Source organism: Myripristis murdjan, chromosome 4 (genome assembly GCF_902150065.1).
Source record: "Myripristis murdjan chromosome 4, fMyrMur1.1, whole genome shotgun sequence".
NCBI lineage: Eukaryota > Metazoa > Chordata > Actinopteri > Holocentriformes > Holocentridae > Myripristis > Myripristis murdjan.
The window spans coordinates 14,498,222-14,524,007 of NC_043983.1; the positions used below are offsets into that span (position 1 = coordinate 14,498,222).

General features: G+C 41.5%; 1 protein-coding gene across 2 annotated transcripts in view; it reads right to left on the bottom strand.

The window, feature by feature from the left end:
• Window positions 1–25,786, bottom strand: part of ell (elongation factor RNA polymerase II) — a 49,470-nt gene continuing 23,684 nt past the window's right edge. Inside the window, exons 3-13 of one of the 2 annotated variants that reach the window (XM_030050249.1) lie at window positions 15,297–15,418; window positions 13,938–14,101; window positions 11,229–11,479; window positions 10,949–11,073; window positions 6,996–7,086; window positions 4,712–4,854; window positions 4,200–4,681; window positions 3,649–3,715; window positions 3,188–3,359; window positions 2,996–3,040; window positions 1–2,895 (exon numbers count right to left, since the gene is read on the bottom strand). In XM_030050249.1, coding sequence (XP_029906109.1) covers window positions 2,767–2,895; window positions 2,996–3,040; window positions 3,188–3,359; window positions 3,649–3,715; window positions 4,200–4,681; window positions 4,712–4,854; window positions 6,996–7,086; window positions 10,949–11,073; window positions 11,229–11,479; window positions 13,938–14,101; window positions 15,297–15,418 — 1,791 coding nt within the window. In that variant the 3' untranslated portion in view covers window positions 1–2,766. Of the gene's footprint in view, window positions 2,896–2,995; window positions 3,041–3,187; window positions 3,360–3,648; window positions 3,716–4,199; window positions 4,855–6,995; window positions 7,087–10,948; window positions 11,074–11,228; window positions 11,480–13,937; window positions 14,102–15,296; window positions 15,419–25,786 lie in introns of both variants that reach the window. The other variant, XM_030050248.1, reaches the window with a different exon arrangement.

Genomic DNA, 25,786 nt, shown 5'->3' on the forward strand with positions numbered 1-25,786 from the left:
TTCAGAATTTCACAAATGAGAATTTGAAAGAATTTTATTGAAATAAAGATCAATTTCAGTCCCAGTCCCTTATGGTTTCAAAAAGCGTGCTTTGGATTTTAGCGCCAACATCTCAGACGACTCTTCACCAAAGCCCTCTTTGCTTATACAGCAGCATGTGTATAATCAAAGAAAAAAACCTATACAACAGGTCATTTGGCACAATCAACTCATACAATTGTATTTCTGTGCTGGCATATCGTTTCTTTCAAACAATCTGCTCCGCATCTGAGCAAAATGTCTTTACCATCTTTACTGATGAATAACTGGTTCAAAATGGAGGTGTAATACAGTAATCATATCAGAATGTCTCTAGAAAACAATGCACAATAAGAATGGTGAAAAGCAGCCTTTTTTGTTTTTTTTTTTTAAAGGGTTGCAGTACTGGGCGATGCTGAGTATTGATTCTGGTCACAAAACATTCAAGTTCACATGCCCCCCCAAACTGCTCTGGCCCCGCTCCTTCCCCTCCCATGCAGTCATCCTTCGTACCCAGATCCAAACTCAGTCTAGACCCAGTAGTATTCAGCATTGTTGTGATGGATCTCTGAGCGTTGGCCATGTGTAGTGTTTGCATTTGAAAAACGATGAGCTTGAAAACCTTTCATCACATTGAAATGTCTGAGCCCAGTCATGCAGATAACATCTGAAATGAAGGAGAGTCCTTTCAACTTCTCAAGACAAAGGATTGAATGGGATTTCCTCTGGAAGATCAATATTATGGATCACAGAATAATTTTTAAACTTAAAACTGCAGCAAGGAATACTGTGACATGGTTTATGTTCCTTTGCCAACTTCCAGGGGTGCATTTGTCTCACCCAACTCAGTAAGCACTTTGGTATACATGCTGGTCAGAGCCACATCTAATTGATTACATGATAGTTCAGTTGGACTCGGTCTTTGCTTGGATTTGTATCCTTGGGCAGTTTTTTCAAGTAAAGATAAAAATACTGTTTGCTGTAACACATTCATAAAGCATGCACTCCGATGGACAAAGAGAAAAGTCTCATTTGGACAAAACCCCAGGTAACAGCAAGATTAGAAGGAAAAGTGCTGATTTTTCTTGTTCACATAAAAAGGTCAAAATAAGAAATGCATTTGCTGACTAAACCAAACTCCATCAGTTTGTCAGGTGAGTTCTAGTACAGCATTTCCAATTTGTCTTCAAATATGTTCTCAGAGTGGATCTTCACAACACTTGTCAGAGAGGGGTGCTGATCTGATCAACGATCAAGGTCATCCTTGTGAATATCTGACATCACATTTGAAAAGGCAAAACTACCAATCACAGATTCCTTCTCTGGGAGGCCCTAAGAACAGTGGCCCTGCAGGAGGCCCACCAGGCTCCACTTGGAAGATGACTGTGGATGGCTTCATATTAACAGTCGCCTCGGTGACTATCATTGTGGGTGATGAGCAGATAAAACAGAAGATTTGATCTTTTTATATACATTGTAAACAAAACTTTAACATAATACAAAGTTACAATGATAGTAACTCGTGGTATATTAGATCTCTGGTTTAACCCAAATTGAATCTCTGCACATTCTGACATTGAATCATGTTACAATTAGAGGATCTTCTGAAGCATGTTTCTAAAGAGTAGAGTTGGCAATGGACTCTTCAGATAACTTTGAATAGTTGTATTGCTACAGAAATTATCATGATTGGAAAAGAAGACCAATTAAGAGCTAAACATAGTCTCGTGTTTCATCCCCATTGCTGAAATATGATGACCCAAAACCGAGGACCACGGCTGTAATTGTCTGATGAACAAGCCCCACAGCTTGTAACGACTCAGAGGGACTAAATTTCACACTCAGCCATCAAATTGCTGACAGAGGGGCAGCTCTTAAACACAACCCCTTGTTAAGACATCTGCACATGATTTAAGAAAAGCCAAGCATAGGCACCTGTGCTTGACTGTGCCCATTTAGTAGCACTATTATTTATTATTTTGATAGGGATATCTGAATCTCTTTAAAAGAGAAAATAAACTGCAAAAGATTGACAATTAAATAGCCAAGGCAGCTTTTGAATAAAATACTGACATTCAAGATGTGAAGACAAAAAACAAGAGACACTGCTGTTTAGTACTGATATTGAGAGGAGTGTAAAATTCTAACAGACTCATTACCCCTATGTGTGTCAAAAAATAAATAAAAAAGAAAAACAGTAAAATAAATTCAGCATCAGAACCATCCATTTAAGTATATGGGGAAAAACTGATATAGCATCCATTTAATTTATCTTTTCTGTACTCAAAACAAAAATGATTTGCATTTGGCATACATACTGTAATGCAGATTCCACCTCAGTGTCCCCTTCCCTCCAACCTCCAAACCAGGAGAGATTATTAGGTGATCGCCAAAGAATGGGACTTTTCCTTGTCTACTCTTTGACAGACCTCTGTGCACTGTAAGGGGGTAGGGTGCTGAGAAAAACAAAGCCACACAGGATCTGTTTCTGGATGCAGTGTAGCTACACGGAGGGACCTGGCCAAAGCAGCCTCAGTCCTATCTTCCAAAAAAAAAAAAAAAAAAAAAAAGGAGAGAGGGAGAGAGAGAAAGAAGATCATATGTTCTGCTTTGTCCTCACTAGTGCTTTTGGCCCCAATGAGGGGAATACTCCCTTCATGGCATCTTTCATAAGTACTTTTCAGAGCAACCGGAATCCAAAGTTTTCCTTTCTCTGTCTGGTTTCCAGAGATAACAGGGGAACAATGTCTAACTAGCGCCAGTTTGCCAGTTTTGAAGTTGCTGTTGATCGTACTCGGCAATAAGTTTCTTTATATGTGCCAGTTTGTTGTGTAGATATTCACAGCGATTCTTCTCTTGGCTATAATTTGGATTAGTCTGCAAAGGAGAGGGAAGAAAGGCATAGCATTAAAATCCAACAAACGTCTCATCACAGATACTTAATGGCACTAAAATATACAATACTGGGAGAACTTACCTTTTTTATTTTACGATACTCTTGGAGTATCTGATTGTGGATTGTCTATGAAGAGAAGGCACAAAAAAATAGAGCATGAATAATAATTGACAAGAAAAATAAAGCTTTTTTAACAGTTACTCAGATGTTTTCTAACATCAAGTGTTTAAAACTCGTCTACAACATCCAGTCTTTGAATTTAAGGGAATCTACCTTGTACTTGTCTGTGCCTTGCTGGAGCTGCTTGAGCTCAGAGTCAAGCACAGTGAACTGCCGAGTGATGCCCTCAATCCGGGCATGCAGGCCCCGGTACTCACTGTACTCGGCGTTGAAGTCATTTTTATAGCTCTGACGCTGCTCCTGGGAGCCAATCACTGTGTACTTCCTATGAAAAACAAAACAAAACAAAATATCACTGCACAGATTTTTAGAAAAAATTTCATTCTGTACACAGAAGTCCACTCTCTATTCTCCATGCATTTGGTAGAAGTGAGAAAGAGAGGCACAGTGGCCTTTAGAGGGAGACATTGAGAGCAAGAGAAAGACTGAGCAAGAGGTGCCAATTGAGGTCAATTAAATGAATTCATCTCAATGGATTTAAAAGGAATTCAAATCCCCTCAAGTTGGCAGCTCAACAGCAGAATCTGTTGTGGCCCAAAGCAAACAGTACTTACGTTAAATAGTCTGCCATGTCAGATGATGACGAACGAATACTGGTGCTGTTGCACATTCCATTCAGATCTGAAACAAGGTCACACAGAAAATTGTATTAGCTTGAACATGTAATACTCTGTGGATGCATGGAGCTTGCAGTGGTATAAATAGAAAGGCAACATCACAGCAAAGATTATTTGTTAAAACTGGTAAATGGCTCTTCACTCTTTTGTGTAATCCTCTTAGATGTGTGATATCTGTTCAGGTGGATCTGCAGGACGGTGGGTAAGAGGTAATGGATGGTGTCATGTTGAACAGCCGGGATCTTGATTTATTCAGTGAGTCACATACTGATCATTGGGATGCATCAGTTTCTCATAATGCTGAGTGCTTGGTGTCCATGCTCATACAAATTATTACATTTAGGGAATGCTTCATCCATTCTGATGTGGCTTGTGACACATGTTGTAAACAGGATTGTAGTAAATAGGTTTTTTTTATGCAGCCTTGTCATATTACACCAGGATAAACAGGGGGAATATGTGTGTGCTTGTGTGTGTATGGCTGTCACCTGTGCTTTTGTGTGGAATACTGTTGCTCTTGAGGTTTTCGGGGCTGGAGCTGATCTCACAGGCCTGATCAGGCTCAGGCATTTGTTCCTCACCAGCCTTCCTCTCCTTTTCCTTTTCCTTCTCCTGCTCCCTCTCCCTTTCTTTGGTCTTCTCCTTGTCTTTATGTTTTTTTGACTTCTTCTTGGACTTGCCATGTAAGGATGAGGGGCTCTTGTCACGAGGCCCATCCAGGGCTGTTAGTCCAGGGGATGAGGTGCCAATGCTGGGCACAGTGAGCACCATGGACCCCGAGAAGGCTGACAGTGGCTGGCCGAGCCTTTCAGACACTGCTAATTCCTGACTCTCACAATCCCGCCCGTTGTGGCTAGAATCGTTGCTCACATCTGAGAGTGGGTCGTAAGGTCGAGGGATGTCCAGCAGAGGGAGTGGCTGAGAGATGGATGTCACCATGCTATCCGACGCAGACACTGCCACCGCCGCCCCCGCCACAGCCGCCCCCGCCACCACCGACCCCGCCTGTGTTCCACTTGCCTCTCTCCCGTTGGACGAGCTGAGCTTGCCATTGATTGGCGCTGCTGCTGCCTTGCTAGCGAGGTGTGATATCCTGGGCTTTTTGTTGGCAAGAGGGTCGATGAAGTCCGCAGCAGGCCGTTTCTGGCAAAAAAAAGCAGTTTTACTAGCTGAACTTAAAACAGAGCTCAATATGAATTTGATTCACCTAGGACTGAGCATGGCGGGTAAAGAAAAAAAGAATCAATGGATATGTGTTATTAATACCCTGAGATATAGACTTTCAGGCTCCAGATAATTAACTTTGGGGAAGTTCAGAGACTAAGCAAGAAAAAGAAGTTGGAGCAAACAAATATGATGTGGACTCTAGGAGGTGCAAGGTGCTATGGTGCATTCTAAATTCAAAAAAGCAACTCTTCATTTTACAGAGACAGGACAGCATCTAATATAAGCAATTAGGTGGAGAAAGCAACACAAGAAGAAACAGGGTTGAAGAGGATCTGTGCTCTCGGTGACATTGAGCCTGTGATGACTGTGTCCTCTCTACACAATACCAGGGATTATATTACAGACAGGCCTTGTTTGACCCGACCCATACTAATGACATTGGGAGTGGCTGACCAAATCACTGTGTGGTTGGCTGTCCCAACAGGAAGACTTAGGCCTCTGAAATAACAGTGAGGACCAGTGTGGAGTGCCATTTGGGCCTGTGCAGCTCCTTAACCTGTTTGCTCTGGCAGCGCTCATCCTTCACCAGTGTGAGGCCATACTGTTGACACACAGCTAACCTGTGTGGTGCTTGCTTTTTTACACAAACTATGCTAGGAGCCCAAAATACTCTTCACTTGTGTGTATGTGTGTGTGTGTGTATGTACATACAGAGGGAAGGAACGGAAGGGAAGGGACATTAGGTGTCTGAGGTGAGAACCCCCCTTGAGAGGAAGGAGCTATTAATACAACAGTGCAGCTCCTCCTCCCTCTATCTAATGGGAGTGTAAACACTGGGGAAAACTTAGGACTGACCTAACAAGAAGAGCAGCAGCAGGAGCAATATGTGAAGATATGATGAAGTGGAGGAGGAAGAAAGAGGAAGAGTTATTTTTCTATATGGAAGTACAAACTACTGAATAGCATTGAAAAAGATCTGGGTTTTGCATAGCTTTAAGAAAGTGGTCACATAGTCAACAGGATGAGCCTCACCTGGGGATAGGTGTTAAAAAGCAATAACAAGATCTTACAACAGCCTTTAGTAGCACATATTAGGCAAAATAATTATTTATAAACACATACTAGAAAAAGACTCTTTAAATATACTGTGAAGGAATGTAAAGAGTCACAAATCATTTTCATGGAAGCCAAAGAGGTTAAAAACAAGACCCTATGAGATGTGGTAAATAGAAGAAATGAGCACTGTAGAGGTTTGACTTCACCATGTGTGGAACAACTTGGACAACTTCTAAATGTGCATGGGGACAGTGAGATGTTCAATATTTGTTCAGTATTGAAAACCATATGGTGAAAGTTTTTATCAAACAAAACATGCATTTTGAAGCTGCTAGTTTGCTAACTAGATAGCATTTGTGTTGTTGGCCATTACACAAAACCTATATGCTTCTTCTCTCGACTTCTTAACTGCACAAGTGGAAGGTTATGTCTCAAGAAGCGGGGTTCTTGACGGACAGCCAATCAGCGTAGTTACATCGCTGACCAATCTTGCTGGCATCCACAACCACTTGTAAACCTAAATGTCTGGGCCTTAACACTAAAGAGAACTGAGTTGGCCAGCAGTACCGGTAAGTGGTGTAACTGTGGAAACAACACAATGGGATAAATCTTAACTTGGGTCTCAATTTGCCCAAACTATTTCTATCAAATAAGCCAGGAAGGCTCGGACACTAACAAGATTTGGTGAAACATGAAATGATTTATTTATGCTCTGTGGACTTAATATTAAGCAGTTTATCATTAGTTTGTTTATTTGTTTATGTGGGTAGAGACACAAAGCCTGAGGGAAGTGAAAGGGAAGCTAGCACATCTAATCTCTGACAAAATGAAAGCCAGCAGAACAAAGATGATGAACAGATTGTCTAAACTAAAAGGGGACATCCTCCATTGTGTGGCACAGTTTGGTTATGAAAACACAATTCAAGTAATATCACCCACAAGCAAGCTGTAGAATAAAAAGGAAATGGAGTTATAAATAGGCAGAAAAAAAAGAAGTGGGGAGGGTTGAAAATGAGCAGAGGGACTGGGCTATCCAGGGAAAGAGAGACAGGTGCGCTCACCTGAGATGGGGAGTTGCTGGCCAGCTCTTTGGGCGGGCTCATTGGGGTCTCCGCTGGAGGGGCAGGGGTGCTTTGGGCCTGGCACAACTTCCTAAGGGAGCAAATGTGCACGCACAAAAACATGTTAATGATTCAGACATTTTTCTGGGCACACATCACCAGTCAGTCTAGTCCAGTCCAGGCCAGTCTAAAGACGCTGTGTTTTCCCTTGCTAAAAACAATGTGACTCCAACTGGGTTAACATGCTTGGAGCAAACTGGATTGTCCCAGAGGCTCAAATACCATCCACACTTCTGGAATTTACAATCAGAGCTGAGAGACTGCTTTCAGTAGCAGGTCTGCCCTGCAGCCTCCCTGGAAAATGTCTAACTCCCCTCAATCTAGTGGCAAAATCTGCAGCACATGAATATTACTGTTGATAGCTTTGCACTGCTCTGTTCTTTCCTATCCTTGTAACAGCACTCAGATTTACCATGACACACAAAACTAGCACCTGTTTTTGTACCCTAAGTAATTTGTCATATAACACTTGTGTTGTTAATCAAGTGCATATACAATAGCTGTAGCAATGTATCATCCTTTAATTAACCCAGCCCAGATACACAGTGTTGAACTAACTCCATCCATCCAAAGCAAGGCCAAATTCATTCAAAGTGTGACAGCCACCCACAAGGATTTAGTGTCGTGGGCTGCTGGGATGTCATTTTTATATAATCACCAGGAATAAGATATTTTTACATAAAAGAATATTTGAAGCTGAGACTTGTACTGTACAATGCACTTATGTGCTCGGTGTTGATTTTCAGTCACACGTCTGCTAAATGCTTGAATAGGGTACTCTGGGTCTGGTCAAAGGGTTCACTGCTGCGTTGAAACAAAGATTCTAAACCTTCCAATCTGGAAAGTAGATGGGTAATTTGCACCAAAAACCTGTTTGGACTAGAGATGATCTAGGAGTGGTGCTCATACAGAGACACTGCTGCTTTGACCGAAGAGTGTTATCAGTAGGGGGCAGTGGGATACACAGAGTCTTGTTAATGCCCCACCCCTGGCTGTGTGTGTGTGTGTGTGTGTGTGTGTGTGTGTGTGTGTGTTAGTGTGTGTGTGTGTGTGTGTGTGTGTTAGTGTGTGTGTGTGTGTGTGTGGGGGGGGGGGGGGGGGGGGGGGGGGGGGGGGGGTGCTAATGGGTGGTCAGACAGATAGCCAGGCTGGTTGGCAGTAAGGCAGGCTTGGGAAGTGTGCACAGGCTTGTCGAGAAGTAGCTGTACAGTTCACAAGCTGGCCAACTCACTAGCCTGTAAGATTCAGACAGGCAACCAACCACAAGACAGGCAGCAACTAAGAGCTAGAAGTGAGACAGCAGGCAGACCAATACGGCTGAACCTTGGACCAATGCCACCTCACACATGGATCAGCATGCACTGGAACAGTGTTGCATCACAGCCCTTCCAGTCATTTTGCTGTGCAACTCCTGCGTGACTGACTGCTGTAGCTCAAAACTTGGTGGGGGAGTTAGGTGGGAGGCCATGGTTGTTAGTTAGCCGATAAACTGACAAGGCTCAAAGTGCAATAAAGAGACACAGAGGCAAACACAACACAGAATGCATGTATGTGGGCATATGCATGCCTGCACACACAACCAGATAGTGTGTGTGCACACATGAAAATGAAAACCCTCTCGCTGCCCTGAGAGGGCTTCACCGCAGGTACATCTCAGCTTATCATGCAGAATGTGAACTATTCTTGCCTAACACTATCCAAAACAATTTGAGTCCTCGCAGTAAACCCAAACTAGGCACTGAGCATTGCTGCCTGGTCTATATATAGCTAGCTGGGAGCTGGCTTTTCCTTACTGCCCCAGATCTTGAGAAACCAGATTTTTCCACTGGGAGGGAGGCCAGCAGCTCGTGCTGTCAACACAGAGAACACTTAATTCAGAGGAGCAAACAGAAATCTTCTTGATGACGGAGAAGCACCTGTCATTCTACCAGATTTAATAGGAAAGTTTTCCACATGTATTACACTATCATGCTTGAATATTACATAATTCATCATAGCATGAATAATGTTATTTCAAATATAGAAGGTCTGACCTAAAATAACCCTTATTCCACCTTAAACGCCTACTGAGATGTTAAAAGGGTAAGATGTTGAGGGCAGGCATATCAGTGTGTTTTATGGAGGCATCTCCTTACAATTTTTAGCTGAATTCAACAGTAACTAATTGTTGGCTCTCTGTAAAGTGCCCTGAGATAACTTCTGTTATGATTTTCGGTGCGATACAAATGCAGTTGAATTGACCACACAACAAGCTATTAAAGCTAGCTTCTACAAGACACATTAGCTAATGTGCAAATTAAATAGTGATGGTTAGCTCATCAGACAGAATGGTTAGCAAGCAAACAAGCTCAGATGATCAAAACGCAAAATCTCTACTAAGTATGCATTAAGGAAATGCAATCAACTGTTGACAGTTATTGTAACACAAGAGTCATCACCTCCACTTTGGTTGCCAAAGGGTATCTTAGATCTTTCATCTCTTTAAATCAACACTGCCAAATAAGAGCTAGTATTGTGGACTCATAGTATCATCAATGCTAAAGGTACCAGATAGGGGTGTGCGATATTGACAAAAAATTATATCGATATTTATGGGTATTTTGCGAAGAACAATAATTGACTGTATTTTGCATACCTCAAAACTGTGTAAAAATGTGTAAATGTGTGTTAATATTAGATGCTTTTAATGATATCATCAAATCCTTTGTCAAATCTTTGTGGCAAAATAGGAAACCCTCTGCAGTTTATGCTCCAAAGTTTGGCAACATGAATCATACAATTTAGGCAGAGCTGTATGACCGAAATATTTCCAGCTAGCCAGGGTGTCCAAAGTAGTCAAAGTTGTTTGAAACCATCTCTCTTGGCCACTTGAATTGGCACCATATCCTCTGCAATGTAACTGGTGACAGCGTTTGTTATTTCTTGCCATCTGTTGACCTTTTTGTCATAAGGCATTCTTTTGCAGAATGACTCTGCCAAACTTTGCTGAGTGTGTTTTTGTTTTGCTGGTACCTCAGCTGGTAAGTCGTGGTCGACCTCTGACTCCCCAAGCTTTTCATATTCTTCATATTCTGTGCAGAGGTTAATTCACAGACAATGAAACATGTTAGTCGTGGAGCTGTCTTTAACAGCAACCGCTTTCCAAAATAGTCTCCAGATTGGCGTCTTTTGAGCAACATCTGTCTTTTCGAAGCCAAACCGCCTCCATGCGACTGAGGATGATCCACGTCGAGCAATGAAATCTAACAATTTCAGTTCTTAAGATGGTGGTGTTTGTGTTTTCTCTCCTCGTGCTGTTTGTTCAATCATGTTTAACTTGAGTCATGCAGGAAGCTATGCTAGCTTAGCTTGTTGTAATGCATGAACACTGCATGTGCTCTCAATATGCATGCACAACAGTCCGTCCTTCTTGGCTTGATCATATGCAGTGAATGTGTGTGGACTTTCAAGGTGTGTTTTGATTTGTTTTTTTTTTTTTTTTGCAAAATGAGTGCCATACTCGAGTTTGTCATTTTGCACATTGTTAAAACAAAAATTAAGATATTATCGTAGACAATATATAACGCACACCCCTAGAAGCAAATGTAGTTTCCCTTGTAGATGCACTTGGTTTTGTTTACATTCAAATATTCTCAACAAAACATTATGAGTGAATGCATTTCCAACCTCAAAGGACAATTGCAAAGCTGCAATTTGAAAGTTGCATTATATACATTGACCGGCTTTATATGTCACCTCCATGCTCATGGCATGCTGCAAATACATGTTACATAAACAAAACGAGGACCTGCTTTTTAAGTGTGCACAATAGCGCCACTAGTGATCAAAAACTACTTAAGGTACTGTTATGTATGGTATGTATATTAGGTAAAGCAAAGTAATATCTGATGTACCGAACAAGGATTCTCTTGAGAAGTTGCTGGTCTCCCTCGGTGTAGCCCGGCCAGTCCTTCTGAATGTCCTTAAACAAAGAGTCCTTCAATGTGAAGGTGTTGTCTCTTGCATTCAAGTTAGCCACCTGAAAAATGAGAAACAAAGGAAATCATGGGTGACATCAGGGTATACTGATAACCTAAAGTTAGCAGCTGAGGATAATCAGTAAGGTGCAAGTGACTGTCCGTGGGTGTCTGTGCCATTGCAAGGTATGTGTTGGTATGTGTGTGTGTGTGTTACCTGTTGCAGGTGGCTGTCCAGGGAATCCTTGTCTGATTGTGATAGGCCATCTTTCTGCAGTCTGAGGATGAGCTCAGGCTTCTTGTAGGGCTTAAGGGCCAGCAGGTGTGTGAGGCGCTCTCGGAGCGGTCTCTGCTGCGTCGTGCTCTTCTTTAGCGTGCTGCTGGAGATGATGACTGGCCGAGATGTCCGCCGTGACGGGGCAATGTCCGAGAGGCCAGGAGCTGGTTTCCGGATCTGAACCTTCTTACCTAGGGAGTAAAGGAGTGACAGAAGTGTAGTGGAGTTTGACATTCCAGAAATTGGATATGGGAGTGGTTACTGATTATCCAGTTAGGTCTTGTAATACAATAAACAGCTTTCCAGGGTTACAGGAAACAATGATGTCATATTTTTTTCTTTGTCTTTTAATATCTTGGGATCATGTTGTAAATAAGTGTTTTCACTTTAACATGTTATTCCTTGGCTTTTTGTGTGACAATCCATAAATAAAATCAATCAATCAATCAGCTGTGATGTTTGACTAGAACTGGGCACACAAACATCATGTTCTTTTCCAGGAAAGGAACATTTTTACAGTGTTTTTTCAAGACCAGAAAGAACCGTTAAATTGCCAAAAATGAGTAAAATATTGGGCCATTAACGATTTAGCAATAAAGTGTTATATGTACACAGAGGAAACATTTTTGATGAGGAAATGAGTATGTTTTATTTTTGCTGTTTAAATATGATCTGAGGTGTGAGCACTGGTATAGGATGTGACTACTGTAAGTGTTGAGAAGATATATGCAACAGGCAGTTAAGTACCATAGAAAATACAGTGGTATCTACACTAAAATCTACCACTGAAAAGGAAGCTGACTGAAAAGATATCATTAGGCAGCTGTCTGGCAAGCTACCTGAGATTATATTTTAATGGCAGCAAATAACTATAATCTCACCAAGAAATATTATGATGCTTTTCTGTCAGCATCTTTCAAAGCTGTGACTTATGATTGCTGGGCACATTTGCAGATGAGTCACACAGGCCTCTGATATTTACCACCATCATGTCCACCTTTCCATTACAAACCTCAACTCTAATCACCTACTCACTTTGAAGCCTTTTTCAGGTGAATCCAATTCAGATGAATTGAGCTTTGCCTCCCACTGAGAATAAAACAGTTTGTGTCCACAGAAAACGTGGACTAAACAATTTATGACTCACTGCGAATAAACTAATACTGCCTGTCTTTCTTTCTAGGCAATGGGGCAAGGATGTTGCAGTTTCTACTTCAACTGTAACATGATGTGTTTTAAAATCCAGATCTTAGAATAAAAAAAAAAGTCATGATGTTGAGGTGTTACGCTCTCAGTGACATGTCTCCTTTCGCTTCTATATGTGCTTGTGTGTGTGCGCCTAAAAGACATTCATGGCCTTAAGGAGCAAAGGTAAGAGGCCTAAAGAGATGACCACAATGGGAGGGTGATAGTGTATGTGTGCATGTGTGTATATGGGGCACACTATATGCTTGGCTGAAGGGTGACCAACCACCATGAAATTCAATAAGGTCCTGGTTGCAGATGAGGCATGCTGGCAGTGAGCTGGCCCTCTGCCATGCAACTCTAAACCCAACCACCCTGTCTGGTGCGATGTGAGCCAGCTCACTGGTGGAGCAAGGCTACAGAAGCACATGGGCCATTGGCTACAGCTAACTTGTGAGCAATGTCGCTCTTTATGCCTGCATTAAGGTATTCACTCTTACAGTCTGTTGATGGTGGAAACAGCCAAATCAGCATGGCTAATAACAATATAAAACAGATTCTGGAAGCCTATATGTAGCTTGAGATCCTCAAGCCTCTTGTCTGTTCCACAGTTCAGACTGAAGACTAAACACTGAGCCAAGCTGTTGCTGTCAGGGCCCCGGAAAAGTCAATGCCAACTTTAAAATCTCTTCTTAAAACTTACTGTTATTGAAGTGGGGTAAATACCAGATTTATATAGATACATAATTACAACATATTCCTGTTTTTGTTTTATCTCTCCTTTCAAGTCTTGTGAGGTTCTGTATTGCTGAATCTACACCCACCACTATTACTAGAAATGCATAATGTATAATGATGTTGCTGTTGTATGGACCTGTGTTTTTTTCTCTTCCTTTTTCATTGTTATTGTACATATCAACTACACACTAAACATTGGCCCTATCGCTGATGTACATCAATACGTATGTTATGCGCACAGCCCTGGTTATGAGGCACTTTGGGACTATGGTTTTGAAATGCACCCTACAAATAAGAGTTCATTCTTCTTATTGTTAATGCACAGATGATTTAAAATGGGAAACAAGCATGTACGCTTTTGTGTTTGTTCAATTCCCCAAACACTTTGCTTAACATCACTGTGTGTATCCATGTTCATATGGACAGCTCTCTTTTCTGTGGAATAAAAGCTCAATTTGGAAATGGTCTGCAATTAAAAGTTTGTTTTAGGTCGTCATAAAGGTTATTAGAAGTGCATGCTGAATTATGCATTAGATGCTTTGTTAAACCTTATGTATTGGATGACTTATTAAGCATTATTAACTTCTAATGGCAGTTACATTTACCTTGGTTTTATTGATAATGTCATTCAATAAATACAGGTGTGTCTGTATATTTCTGAGAGAATGAGCAACTTACTAATGTGTTCACTAGGAATCTGCCAATGTGTGCTACATGTCTCCTTACCAACATATCTTCCTCCAGGCTTGATGACGATGGCACCCCTGCTGCGGGTCTCCTCCTCAGCTTGAGCCATGCTTTGCCTGGCCTTCTGGTAGGAGTCGTCTGTAGCACATACTGTTATCTTGTCCTGGATGCCACCCAGACAATCCAGCTGAATGCTCCCCTCACTGTCAAGGCACCAGGGAGAAAGTCAGATGGCAGAAAGACACTGAAAAACTGAGGCTGAGAGTAAAAATGTGGTCAGAGTGAAGACACAAACTGAATCGCAGGCCATTTCAGAGGATGCTGCACAAAGAGTTTTATAGATATTTTACAGTTGTAAAGTACTACTTTCTAAAATACTAAATGTGGAGTGGACGGTTGGCAAATCAAACACTATAAGGTGGCAAGATAGCTTCAAGTAATATAAATAAAAAGCAGTCAGAGATAGAAAGCAAACATAATTTTCAGCTTTAAGCTCAAAAACTCCCACCATGTAGGCTATAAAAACCCACCTCTTAGCTGTGCCGCTCCTGTCTCACTAGCCCAGCTGACATCCATGACAAAACCCCTGAGGGCACCACTATTATTTTTTTTATTCCTATCCAACTGTGAATTCCCACATTACGACTCACTGCTGCATCAAATCCCATTCTTTCCTGCCCCCCCCCCACCTCCCCCTTGATTCCTCTCCACTTTGATGAGGGTTTGGCAGAAGATGAGATGGTGCTGGCAGCAGTCCTTCATAGCTGAGCTCTGTCGTTTGGGTTTAGATTGGAATTAGAGGCTGATTAGGATCCAGACAGAGATGTGGATGAACTCCAATTGACCCTTTTATTAGAAATATTTTCAGAATAATGGTGTCAGAAACTGTTCTTTCCTCCCTTCTCTTTTCTAGTTTTAACACAGACATCTGGCCCCATTTAGTTAATTCAGTCAGCATTTTGTCCCTTAAGATAGGCCAGTGGGACAGAAAAGTGTGCAGAGAGAGGTTAAGCATCACAGTTTTATATTTCCATTTAGTGGCTGCTATCTCGAGCCAAAGTCCCCATTCTGTTCATTTAGGGAGTCTCTGAAGCATCTCAAAGAAAAGTCTGGTGATTCAGCTCGGCTCTAACTAGGTTAAACAAACAACTCCTCTGTGTGCAAACAGTCATCAAGCTACACTGTCCAAACATTATTGACTCTTTCTACACAGAGCTTAAAGACAGCAGAATCATGGTCCAAATGCTGGTACCATCAACATGAGATGGAAGTTATGGAAAGGGAGCTTTGCGTGGTAGTAATCTAAACCTGGTGGATTTCTAAAGAAGTGGGTAATGCACAATAATTGAGAAATAGTGAGAAAGTCAAATGGGTTTGTGTGTCTGTGATCACACTCACCTGGTGATGTACTGCTGGATGCAGTCAAAACTGCCTTGGGGGTTATCTCTGCCCACATTAGACAGGTAGAAGGTAAACGTTCGCAATTCATTTGGATTGTCTGACCGTGGTATTGAAATTTTCTGTAGAAGGCAGAGGAGAAAAACATCAGTATTTGGAAAAAAAAGATAAGATTATATCTTTTCTACTAATTGATATCGAATTAAGAAAAGAAATGCCGCAAAAAGCCAGTCATCACAACATCTGTTAAAATATAATTTTATAGAATTCAGTTTCAGAATTCATAACATATTTTAATTTCTTTCTCTCTCTATTCCAAGCTTTCATAAATTTGTTTGTGTTTTTCCACAATTTTTAAGACCTGGACATTATTACAATCATCCACATAGTTTCTTGATTGTGATGAGAACCATGAGAAGAAAAAGATGACATTCTATTTGTAGGCTGAAACACTGATAATTTTTCCTCCTGATGTACTGAGTACTATAAACAAATGTCAGCGCTGTAAACCTTATGAACTTGGCCTCGTCTTGGCAAATGTCTGAACTAGCCCCAGGGCTCTCCTTACTGGCTTCAGCAACACTGAAGACCTCACAGAACACAGCCAACCAATATCTGATGCCTTGTTTACTTCAGCCTTCTTCTAGCTTATCTTTTTGTGCTTACCACACTTCCCATAATCACTGGGAGAGTCAATACACCAGAAAGTGCCTTTAACTATGTTTCCAAAGCGTGATCAGTTGGACATTAAAATGACCTAGAGGTTAATTACTATAGCAGAGAAGCTATGATAAGTATTTCCGCAGTCTCTGGTTTTCAAAAGTTATACACAGCCCATGTGATCCCATCATTACCTTCTGTCTATGATACGGGCACCACTTAAAAAATAAATAAATAAATATAAATAAATAAATCAGGAAGAAATACAATTGCCCACTGCTGCATAAAGTTGGTAAGCTCAACCAGTCTCTAATAATTAGTGAGCTGCAATTGATTTTTTAAATTGGGAAGCTAATATGACCTAGATGCTGCATTTTCTCTTCAGATGCATGCTGGATTCATTTAGTGAGACAGGTGTTGTGCAAAAAGAGTTTAAAAAGTTTCTAGTGCAGTAGTACAAATGAGTGTGCCAGTCATCTTAGAGAGGAATGTGAGGAGAGAGCAGAGAAGCCACTGGGTGAAACTGAAATGTTCCCACGTTTGATTATAGTTATATACTTATAATTGAGTATACAGCCTATCTGTTGCATCATACCATAATAATAGTAAATCAGGATATCTCTTAAAAGGTTAATTTGGTTGATCCTTGTTGACTGGTTGAATATGGTTGATTCTGACTGATAGAGGCAAATTCAAACTAGGAAAGAGTAAAGGCACTGGCGGCGAATATTAGGCCATTTCAGAGGATGCTACATAGAGTGTTACAATTATTTCAAATGTTTAATAGCCAACATTGAAATCAAAGCTAATTTTCCACATTAAGTAAAAAAAATCCAGCATGTAGGCACCATATAGGCATGAACAAGGCTGACATGAAGCAGGATGAGACTGATGATAAGGCTGGGTAGAGGGCTGTGTTTCTGGTAAGGGGAGAAACTGACTAAACCGTGGCCAGCTCTGGTTTTCTGGGCATGAACTCTAGCGGTGTCACAGCCAAAGAAAGACTAAGCATCACCCTGATCCAGGGTTACAAAGGACAGATGAAGTCACCAGTAAGATGTTTTGGGAGCCTCAGCACAGGTGCCACTGACCAGCTCATTCTCAATGACCTAAGAGACAAAACCTAACCTAGATCACAGGCTGAGCCTTTGACTCCCTGGCTTCTTCATCAGTGCTCAGACTGACATGCTGTCAGGCTGCAGGCAGCTCAGCTCTGTTTACCCAAGGTCCCAACACGTGTGAAGTCTGCAGGTGGCCAGCTATAAATAAACACAGTGTCCCTTCTCAGCCTTTCTGGAAGCCCTGGGCTCTCCGTTATGTGACACGCTCAGCTCCAATAGAACATAACGCTCTCTGCCTGTGCTGCAGCCTTATAAAATGTGCCTCAGAATCAAGATGACATTTCAGTCACTTAAACTAATATTCAAATATAGGGCACCTTGCAGTTATAAACAACTTAACAAGGCTAACACCCTGCAGTTTACCACCACTGTAGCATCAGTCCCAAACCCAAAATCTGGAAGAACAAGACTAAAACCTAATTTGCAATGACATTACTAATATCAAATCATGTAATTCATAATATTCTGTGACAAGTATTGCAAAATTAGTCATCCTTTTATATATATATAAAAAAGTGCTACAAACACATTAGGAAAATAACCCTAGGATAGTTTTATTACTGTTACCCACATATTCAATTGCATTTCTGCTTAAAAATGTGCACTGAAAGACAAAGGGCAATAAGTGTAGCCATATTTACAAATAGTGTTATCATAGTGTTATGATAGAAAGCAAGAGAGGAAAACAACTTTCACTTACCACCCCTGACCCAGCCCACCTCTTCCCACCCTACACACACACACACACACACACTCACACACAACTGAAAAAACGGGTTACTAAAGGTTACTTAAACCTCTTGCAGCTTTGTCGCTGTCTAAGTTACGGAGTTATAGACAACAATGCTAATAGCCATCATTATCCCCAGTTGCATCAGAAACTCGGGATATAAGGTGTAAAACATGATGTTGTAGGTTGGGTGTTTGTAATGTTTGTCAGAGCAGGAGCAGGCGAGAGGCTGACATTTCTACAGCAGTGAGAGACACTTGAATGCACACAGTCAAGCTGGCAAAATTTTATCCCTGTACACAGTCATGCTCTTGCACATACACAGAGGAGAGAGGTTGAGTGTGTGAAACCAGAGATGATTAAGAGGCAGCGGAACTGACTGAAAGGCAAAGCACAGGGGAGTTGACTCAGTTGGCTTCCTGACTCACATTGTAGAGGATGAAAGGGTGAAAAATCACTAACAGGCACGTCTGTGGGTTGTGGCTCCTCCATACAAAATGACTTGGGTTCGCATTTATCAAGCTTATAAATATTGAGATCACTCACTATATCCCATTAATAAACTTACTCATACCTTTAAGAGAGTACAACGTCTTAAAAATGTGTGTACATGCTAACGACCACAACATTACTGTAGCACTGTATATCACAGTCTGATTGTGTCCTCTGTCTTTCTAGACTTCATAGTATGTGTACAAGAAGTGGACTATGCTTATCCGTTTGTGTTATTTACAAGGCTGGAACTGAGGTCAGTCCATTGTCTACCATGTATTTTATGATGAACATACCATCAAAATGAGCAACTTACAGATGTGATCAATGGACCGTATCAAGAATGATGCAATTTGAACAATTTCAGATGGTTACAAACAAACATCAAAAATCAAATATCTATCTCAAAAAAAAGGAATTGGGCTGAATAGTGAGACCACCCTTCAACGACCCACATTCATGCCCCGATGCTGGCAGCCTTTCCCCTTGTTGAAGTGTCCTTGGGCAAAATACCAAATCCCTGTTCTATTGGTTTGCTGAGCTATCTATCTGACAGTGGATTATTTTATTAAACATCTGATTTCCTAACCATTCAATAGAATTTTATCCCTTTTCATTATGCCACTTATGAGTTCAATTATATTTTTGCAAATTCATTCATTCTCTATTTTGGCCAAATGTATCCCAGAGTTTCCCCCTCTATTGAATAGGTGGGTAGGGCGATCCTGCCTTAAGAAGTTGCAAAAAGTCTAGTGTCCCAAGAGCTAAATGCTGTTTCAGAGGCTTTTCCACCCTGAGAATAATAAAATTTAGCTGACCTCATACTCTGAGCTCCCTGTGGAGGGAAGCAAGCAAAATGAAAATTTTCCAACAGAGGCCAATGAAGTGCTGTTTATAGATCACAACACTGAAAATGTTATCATTATGAGTCTCAGGGAATTCATAAAAATAACCAAGAAAGTGTAGGGGGTATCAATATGGAAAGTCATTAATAACACAAAGTTAATCAATCCACAGTGTGATACATGGAACATGTTTCCAGCATAAAATTCAGCAATTTAACCATTTCCCCATATCAAAGTCCAGTAACTTTAAGCACACATCTGTTCAACATTAACCACATTTTTATCTGATGTATTGACTGAACAAGTGGCAAGTGAACAAGAACTTGCTCAGGATCTGATAGAACACAACAGAGCAAATGTTGTTTTCCATTCAAGTGCAATAATGACCTAAAATGCTAAAGTGACTGTGGAGCTGCTCCTCTCAAGCCAAGGTGTCATTCCAAACCCAATCCAATCCTGTTCTGGATTGCTCGGTCCTGAAACACTACAGGGACCATCTCGCTGTAGACAACGGAACTTCACACTGACACGCTACCATTAACCCAACTGCTGTCTCCTCTAAGTAAAGACTAAAAATACCGCTCATAAAAATCTGCTGCACTTCGTAAATTCGTGACATTCAGTGTCTGAGCAAGTATTTATCAGAGCTTTGAGAGCTTTAGTATGCCGCTGCTGCAAAACCTAGACAAGAAAAACAGACTACATAAAACATAAAACAGAACACATTAAAGAGCACAGAGAAAATGCTTAAAAATTTGGTAAATGCAGGGCAGGCACTCTAACACACCCTTTCCACCAGACATAACCCCCTTATTACCACTTTTCCTAAAAGTGCAAATGGATTTTAAATAGGCTGTCCAACCACCCCCTCTTTGCGCTGCCTGCAGCTAGCCTCATCTTCTCATTCTGCGTGGTGTCCAGCAAACAATGCTTCTTTTCAGGCTGAGGTCGCCGGAGAGGACTGACCCCTCACCACTGCTCCTCTAGTGCTTGCTCTAATGCCATGATTAATGAGACACAAAGGAGAGAGAGACAGAGCAAGTCAGACAGAGAGCAATTCAGAGAGGCAGATGGAAAGAGACAAAGATGATGATATGAGACTTTTTTTTATTGCAGATTATGATACCAGTTTTCTCTCCACAAAAAAACTACCGTGTACTTGAAGAGAATAAATCTGCCCAGCTTACTGCTAAATTTGTATTTGTTTGTCAGATGGCTTGAAAAACTGTGTGAACCAATATAGATAATATACTGTAGCGTGGTATACTGAAGATTCTTCTTCAAACGTTGTTTACAGCTTACATGGTTGACATCGGGTGGCTTCCATCGGGTCAAACATCAATGAATCTGTGACAAACAGGCAGGCCGTATATGTAGACAAGGCTCAGCCCCCAGCTTGCTAAGGTACATCAAGCTCGCTTTTTCCCCATGAAAGCCACTTATACTTGCTTAGCACAACTAGATTAGCCGTTTCCTGCTAAATTGCTAGCAGGCAATCCGTCAAGGTCTACGTCACTGGGTGTAGGACTACAGTTTTTCTCATTTCAGTGCTGCATAAGTTTTCATCAAGAAAACTATTAGGCTACTAGCAGGTGGATTTGATTTTGGCAGTTAGTGCCACCAGTGTGTTAGGCCAATACATTGAGGTGAGCTTGCAATAAGCTAACTCATTAAGGCAAGCTTAGCAGAGTATCACTTGCCAACCAGCACACCTAGCAGTCAAGGCTAGCCATCCACTCTCTCTGTTGGTGGACTACTTTGCCATGGCTATGACCCAGAACCCCACTAAAGGGTCTGAGTGTAAGACGCAATGCCCACCAAGATGCTGGACAGAAAAGTTAAGGTTGAAATGGCCAGTAAGGACTATCCCACAGCACCTTCCGAGGCTAACACCAATCCATCCCACACGGCTCTGAGGTGGGGTGATATTGTGGAAACTGTAAATGTCCTGTTTTGCCTGCCATTAGGCAGAGTGTCCTCCAGGAAAGTGGTCACCATGGATGTTTCGCTGGGGGGCTGGGGTACAACACTGAAGGGCAGAATAGTCAATGGCAAGCGGCCTCCGCAATTGTGTCAGGGTGACATAAACTATCTAGAGCTTCTAATGGTTTATCAAGCTCTGAAACATTTCTTCCTCTTCTCCAGGGCTGCCATGCCCTAGTAAAAATAGGCATAAGTCAGGGTGGTACCAGGTCTCTGTGACTGCACAGCATGGCACACAAACTGTTGGTTTGGAGCAGCCGGTGTTTTCCGTTACTGAGAGCAACTCACGCTCCCAGAGTGTGCAATCAGGGCACAGTTCTGTTATCCAGATTGGAAACTCCATCTTCAGGTAGTGCAACATATGTGGGTGAAATAGGGTAGGGCAGCCATGGATCTATTTGCATTGCAAGAAAATGTTCAGTGCCCAAGGTTCTTCTCCCTCGTAAAGACACCGCTGTGTGTGAATGCAACTGCACATCCCTGGACATAGATTCTGCTTTACGTGTTTTCCCCTTCTGAGCCTGATATCTCTCACACCAGCAAGAGTGAGAGAACACAGTCTATCCATGATACTAATCACTCTGTACTGGCCAGTTTAACACTGGATGGGGGAAATAATGCAAATTCTGTCAGATCAGCCCTGGCCTCTCCCACCATGCAGGGATCTCCTGTCCTAGGCACACAGGGAAATATTCCACCCACACCCCAAGAGAGAGTGGCTACGTGGGTCTGGCCCATGAAAAGTGGAATCTAAATGCAGTGGTGTTGCTGGCACGAGATGTGGATACTATTCAGAATGCAAGAGCTCCACAGTGCACTCATAATATAATGACAATTGTCATGTATTTGAAATCTGGTGTGATGAGAGATGGATTGTTTCGTATCAGTCTTCAGTGGCTGAAGTACTGTGCTTCTCAAAAGACTTACTAGACAAAGGTAGATCCTTCTTTACCATTACAGTCTATTTGGTGGCCATCTCCACCTGCCATGTGGGTTTTGGCGATGTTGGATAGTCCTTGTTTCCAAGTCATTAGTCCTTACTTAGGATTTAAATATTGTTCTGAAGGTGCTCTCACAGCACCTGTTTTAACCACTGGAGAGTGTGGGGTGGAAATTTCTATCTATTAAAACTGTGACAATGACAGTGCTTACGTCGGCAAAGACACTGAGTGAGCCGCATAAGGTAAGGTGACAAGGTACTTCTCAGACCTAACCAGATGTTTGTCCCTAAACTTGCCACACCTTGGAGCTCATAGATTTTCATCCTCTGACAGTTTCTTCTCCTGAAGAACAGTGGTTGAATGATCTGTCTCCACTGTGCACATTGTGTGTTTGTGGACAGAACTACAGGTTTTAAAGGGAGACCTTTGTCTTGCCAGCAACTGTCCCACTGGATTGTGGAGGAAATATCTTGGGCATATAGTAGTATGGGTCTGCAGCCTCCTGTCAAAATAAGAGCCCGTTCTTCTAGGGGTGTTGCCACTTCATGTGCTCTGTTTAAGGGGATCTCTGAACAAGAGATCTGTGCTGCTGTAAATTGGGCTTCCCTCCAGAGTTTTATCAGATTATACAGCCTGGATACTGCTGCACCCTGAGTGCATATTTAGTGCTGGGGGGTGGTATCATGTAGGGTGCTATTGGTGGGGAGGCTGAAATCATCGCAATGCCCTCATATACTGGTACTGTCAGGACAGCAGGTCAACTTCAGTAGGCAAGTTGCAATCCAGCAGAGGTATCTATATCTTTCCAATTGGGGTGAAACAGTGAATAAAATTTGAAAAAGAACAGAGGCTTACTTAACGTATACGAGGACTGGCAACAAATATTATAAACACCAATTTAAACTGAAAAAGTGGATTTAAAAAAGCTGCACTACTGCTGCTGTCTGCCTTGTGAGTTCATGTAGGGGCCTGGGCTGTTGCACTGAAAGAGGAGGAATGAGTTAAACAACGAGTGAATGTGGGAATGATGGGAGAGAGTTCAGAGAGAGAGAGACCGAGAGAGATTTGCACTCCAAGAAATCTAAAAAGCCCCATTTGGAACTACTTTAGATTTTGGTTGGTAGACAACAAAATTATGGAACCTCGAGATAAACTCGTATGCAAGCTATGTAAGCTACAGTTAGCCTACCATTCTATTACCATTCCATACAATTATTTCCAGTTTCATGTCAAGGAAAAGATAATTGTTGTTCCATGTTTATCACAGCCAACTCCCACTGAGTGCCCATTCAACCATAACCTTATTATTTTATTTATTTTTAGTTTATTTTGTAAAATGCAGCTGTGCAAATCTTTTAAAAGACATGTTTGCCTTGAAATAAACATACCTATACAAGTAGTTTTGTCTCTAATTATACCTGCTTACCCTAATGCAGATAAAATGTGCAAAAATAGATATTCGAATGGTTCAAACCTATGTGTTTTTTTGGAAGAATATCTGAACATCATTTTTGGCCAATTTTGACAGCCATATGTACCGATTCTTTGAAAAACAGAGTGAGATGTCACAGAGTGAGAAGTTTCACCAACACTCCCCTTCTTGCAAGTCAAAAGGAAGTACATGCCTGAGAATGACATACCTGAGAATGATATGGAAGATGAACAGGGCATAGCCCTGTCCAAAGTTAAGGCCTGTCTGTCTGCAACAGACTTGGTGTTACTGGTCTGAGGTGCTTCTCATAGGGTGAAACATCTCACTCTCTTTCAAAGAACCTGGGTATACATTAGGTAACCCTCTGTTTACTTCGCTAAATTGAGTGTTTACCACACATAATTTCATGTTTCACATACGGTATGTGTGCGCTCTGTACATTTGCTGAAATATTACACAAGCCTTATTTATGTGCACATCAAGACTGATCATAAGGATCATAACACAACTCAGGCAATAATGACTGTAAGGCTGAGTCTATTTAAACAAATTGGTCTGATTCAATTAGTATAATCACAATAATAAATACTGAATAAAAGAAGAATAAGAAGAATACTCAGACTTTAATTACATTAATAACAATTTAACAGATTACACCTTAGTCCCATTTCTTGAACTGTGCAGGATTATTTACAACTGCTTCTAAAATGGATGAGGGCCTTTTCTTTCAGTTAACCCAAAGGCACCAGGGCTTTTCATTTGCAGCCTATAATTTGAGGGATATAGTGTGTATTTTCAATGTCTGGTGCAACTCCACACAATTCATTGTGGATACCTTGATAAAAATTTTGAAACTGGTCCCATACTCTTGCACAACAGGCACACACTTCTTTACGGGGCTGTTAAGCATACCAAACGGGTTGGCTGTATTTTAGTGTTCTGCCTAGCTCCCAAGTTCATACAGTGCCACTCTTATCATGGCATCCTGGTGACACAGTGGTGACGCGGGAGTTCACACAGCTCTGTTCTAAATTTCTCTCTCCACTCTACGTCACTGAATTCCCTCAGGACTGCCCGTTCACATCAATCCTCACTCAGTATCCTCTTCCAAAAAAGCCTGGTTTCCAGGGGTACATTAATGCATCGTCCCCTTCTTTCCATCAATTTCCCAGAGGTCCTGCCTGAAGCATGTCATTTTGCAACAGATTTAGGTCTATGGCTGTGACAAACAATGTGATTTGGTAGTGCAGGATATCAGAGAGGGAGAGAGAAAGAGAGAATGCAGAGCAAGTACAGAAAATTGCCATGTGCTGGCAACTGAGGCCCAACTTTGCCACTGGGCACTTATGCCCCAACTAACAGCAAAACAAAACAAAAACAAAAACACAATACATAGACAATAAACAGACAAACATCTGTTGCCTACACATTCACAAACACACAAAGTTTAAATAATGACAGAATGTTTAAAGTCACTTCTACGGATACCAGAAGATGAGTAGTGCCTGAAAATCCAGGTCAGGGTTTTAGTGGAATATGAATGCTTAGGCAGTTTTCTTTGGCCTTCAAAATTTTATGCCTAACCTGTCAGGGAAGATACTTTGCATCTTTACTCTGTGTGCAGGTTTTGACTGTGTGTGTTCACTTTGGCAGATACCTGTTGTTTACCTTGCTGTGCTATTCTTGGCAAGTCCTTTATGACACCCAGGCTCATCAGTAGCTCAGTGAAAGCTGCACCAGATGAATGCAAATGAGTGAATGAATATGGGATCTCCATGTGACACGAGGCCGCTTGCTATATAATTTAGCCTCTTCCTTGGTTCAAATTAGCATTCTACTACACTGAACAGCCAACGGGTTCACTTTCTGATTCAGCGTGCTTCAGTCAATAAAACAAAAGCTATGTAAAAACAGCCCCATGATAATCTTTTCTTTCAGCTGATCTCAGTTGTTAAACTCTGATGCCCATGACTGTGAGATTACAGTATGTGTGTGTGTTCCCCACACACTACAATGCATTTAAAGGTCATTCAGCCGGAACAGAATTTACCACTAAATACAAACTCCAACATTGCTCTCAAAAAGACAGGCAAGGACCTTCATGAATTATCAGCTATAGGCTAACTTAAACATAGCCAAGGTACATAAATCCGAGTGGGTATCTTAACTTCCCAGACCACAACAGTTGTTGGGGATAAAATGGTCCTTAGTATGATCATTCCAGCCCATGATGATTAAGCGCAAAAAAAGCATAAAGGTTGAAGCCTGCCTGTATGCGGAAGAGAC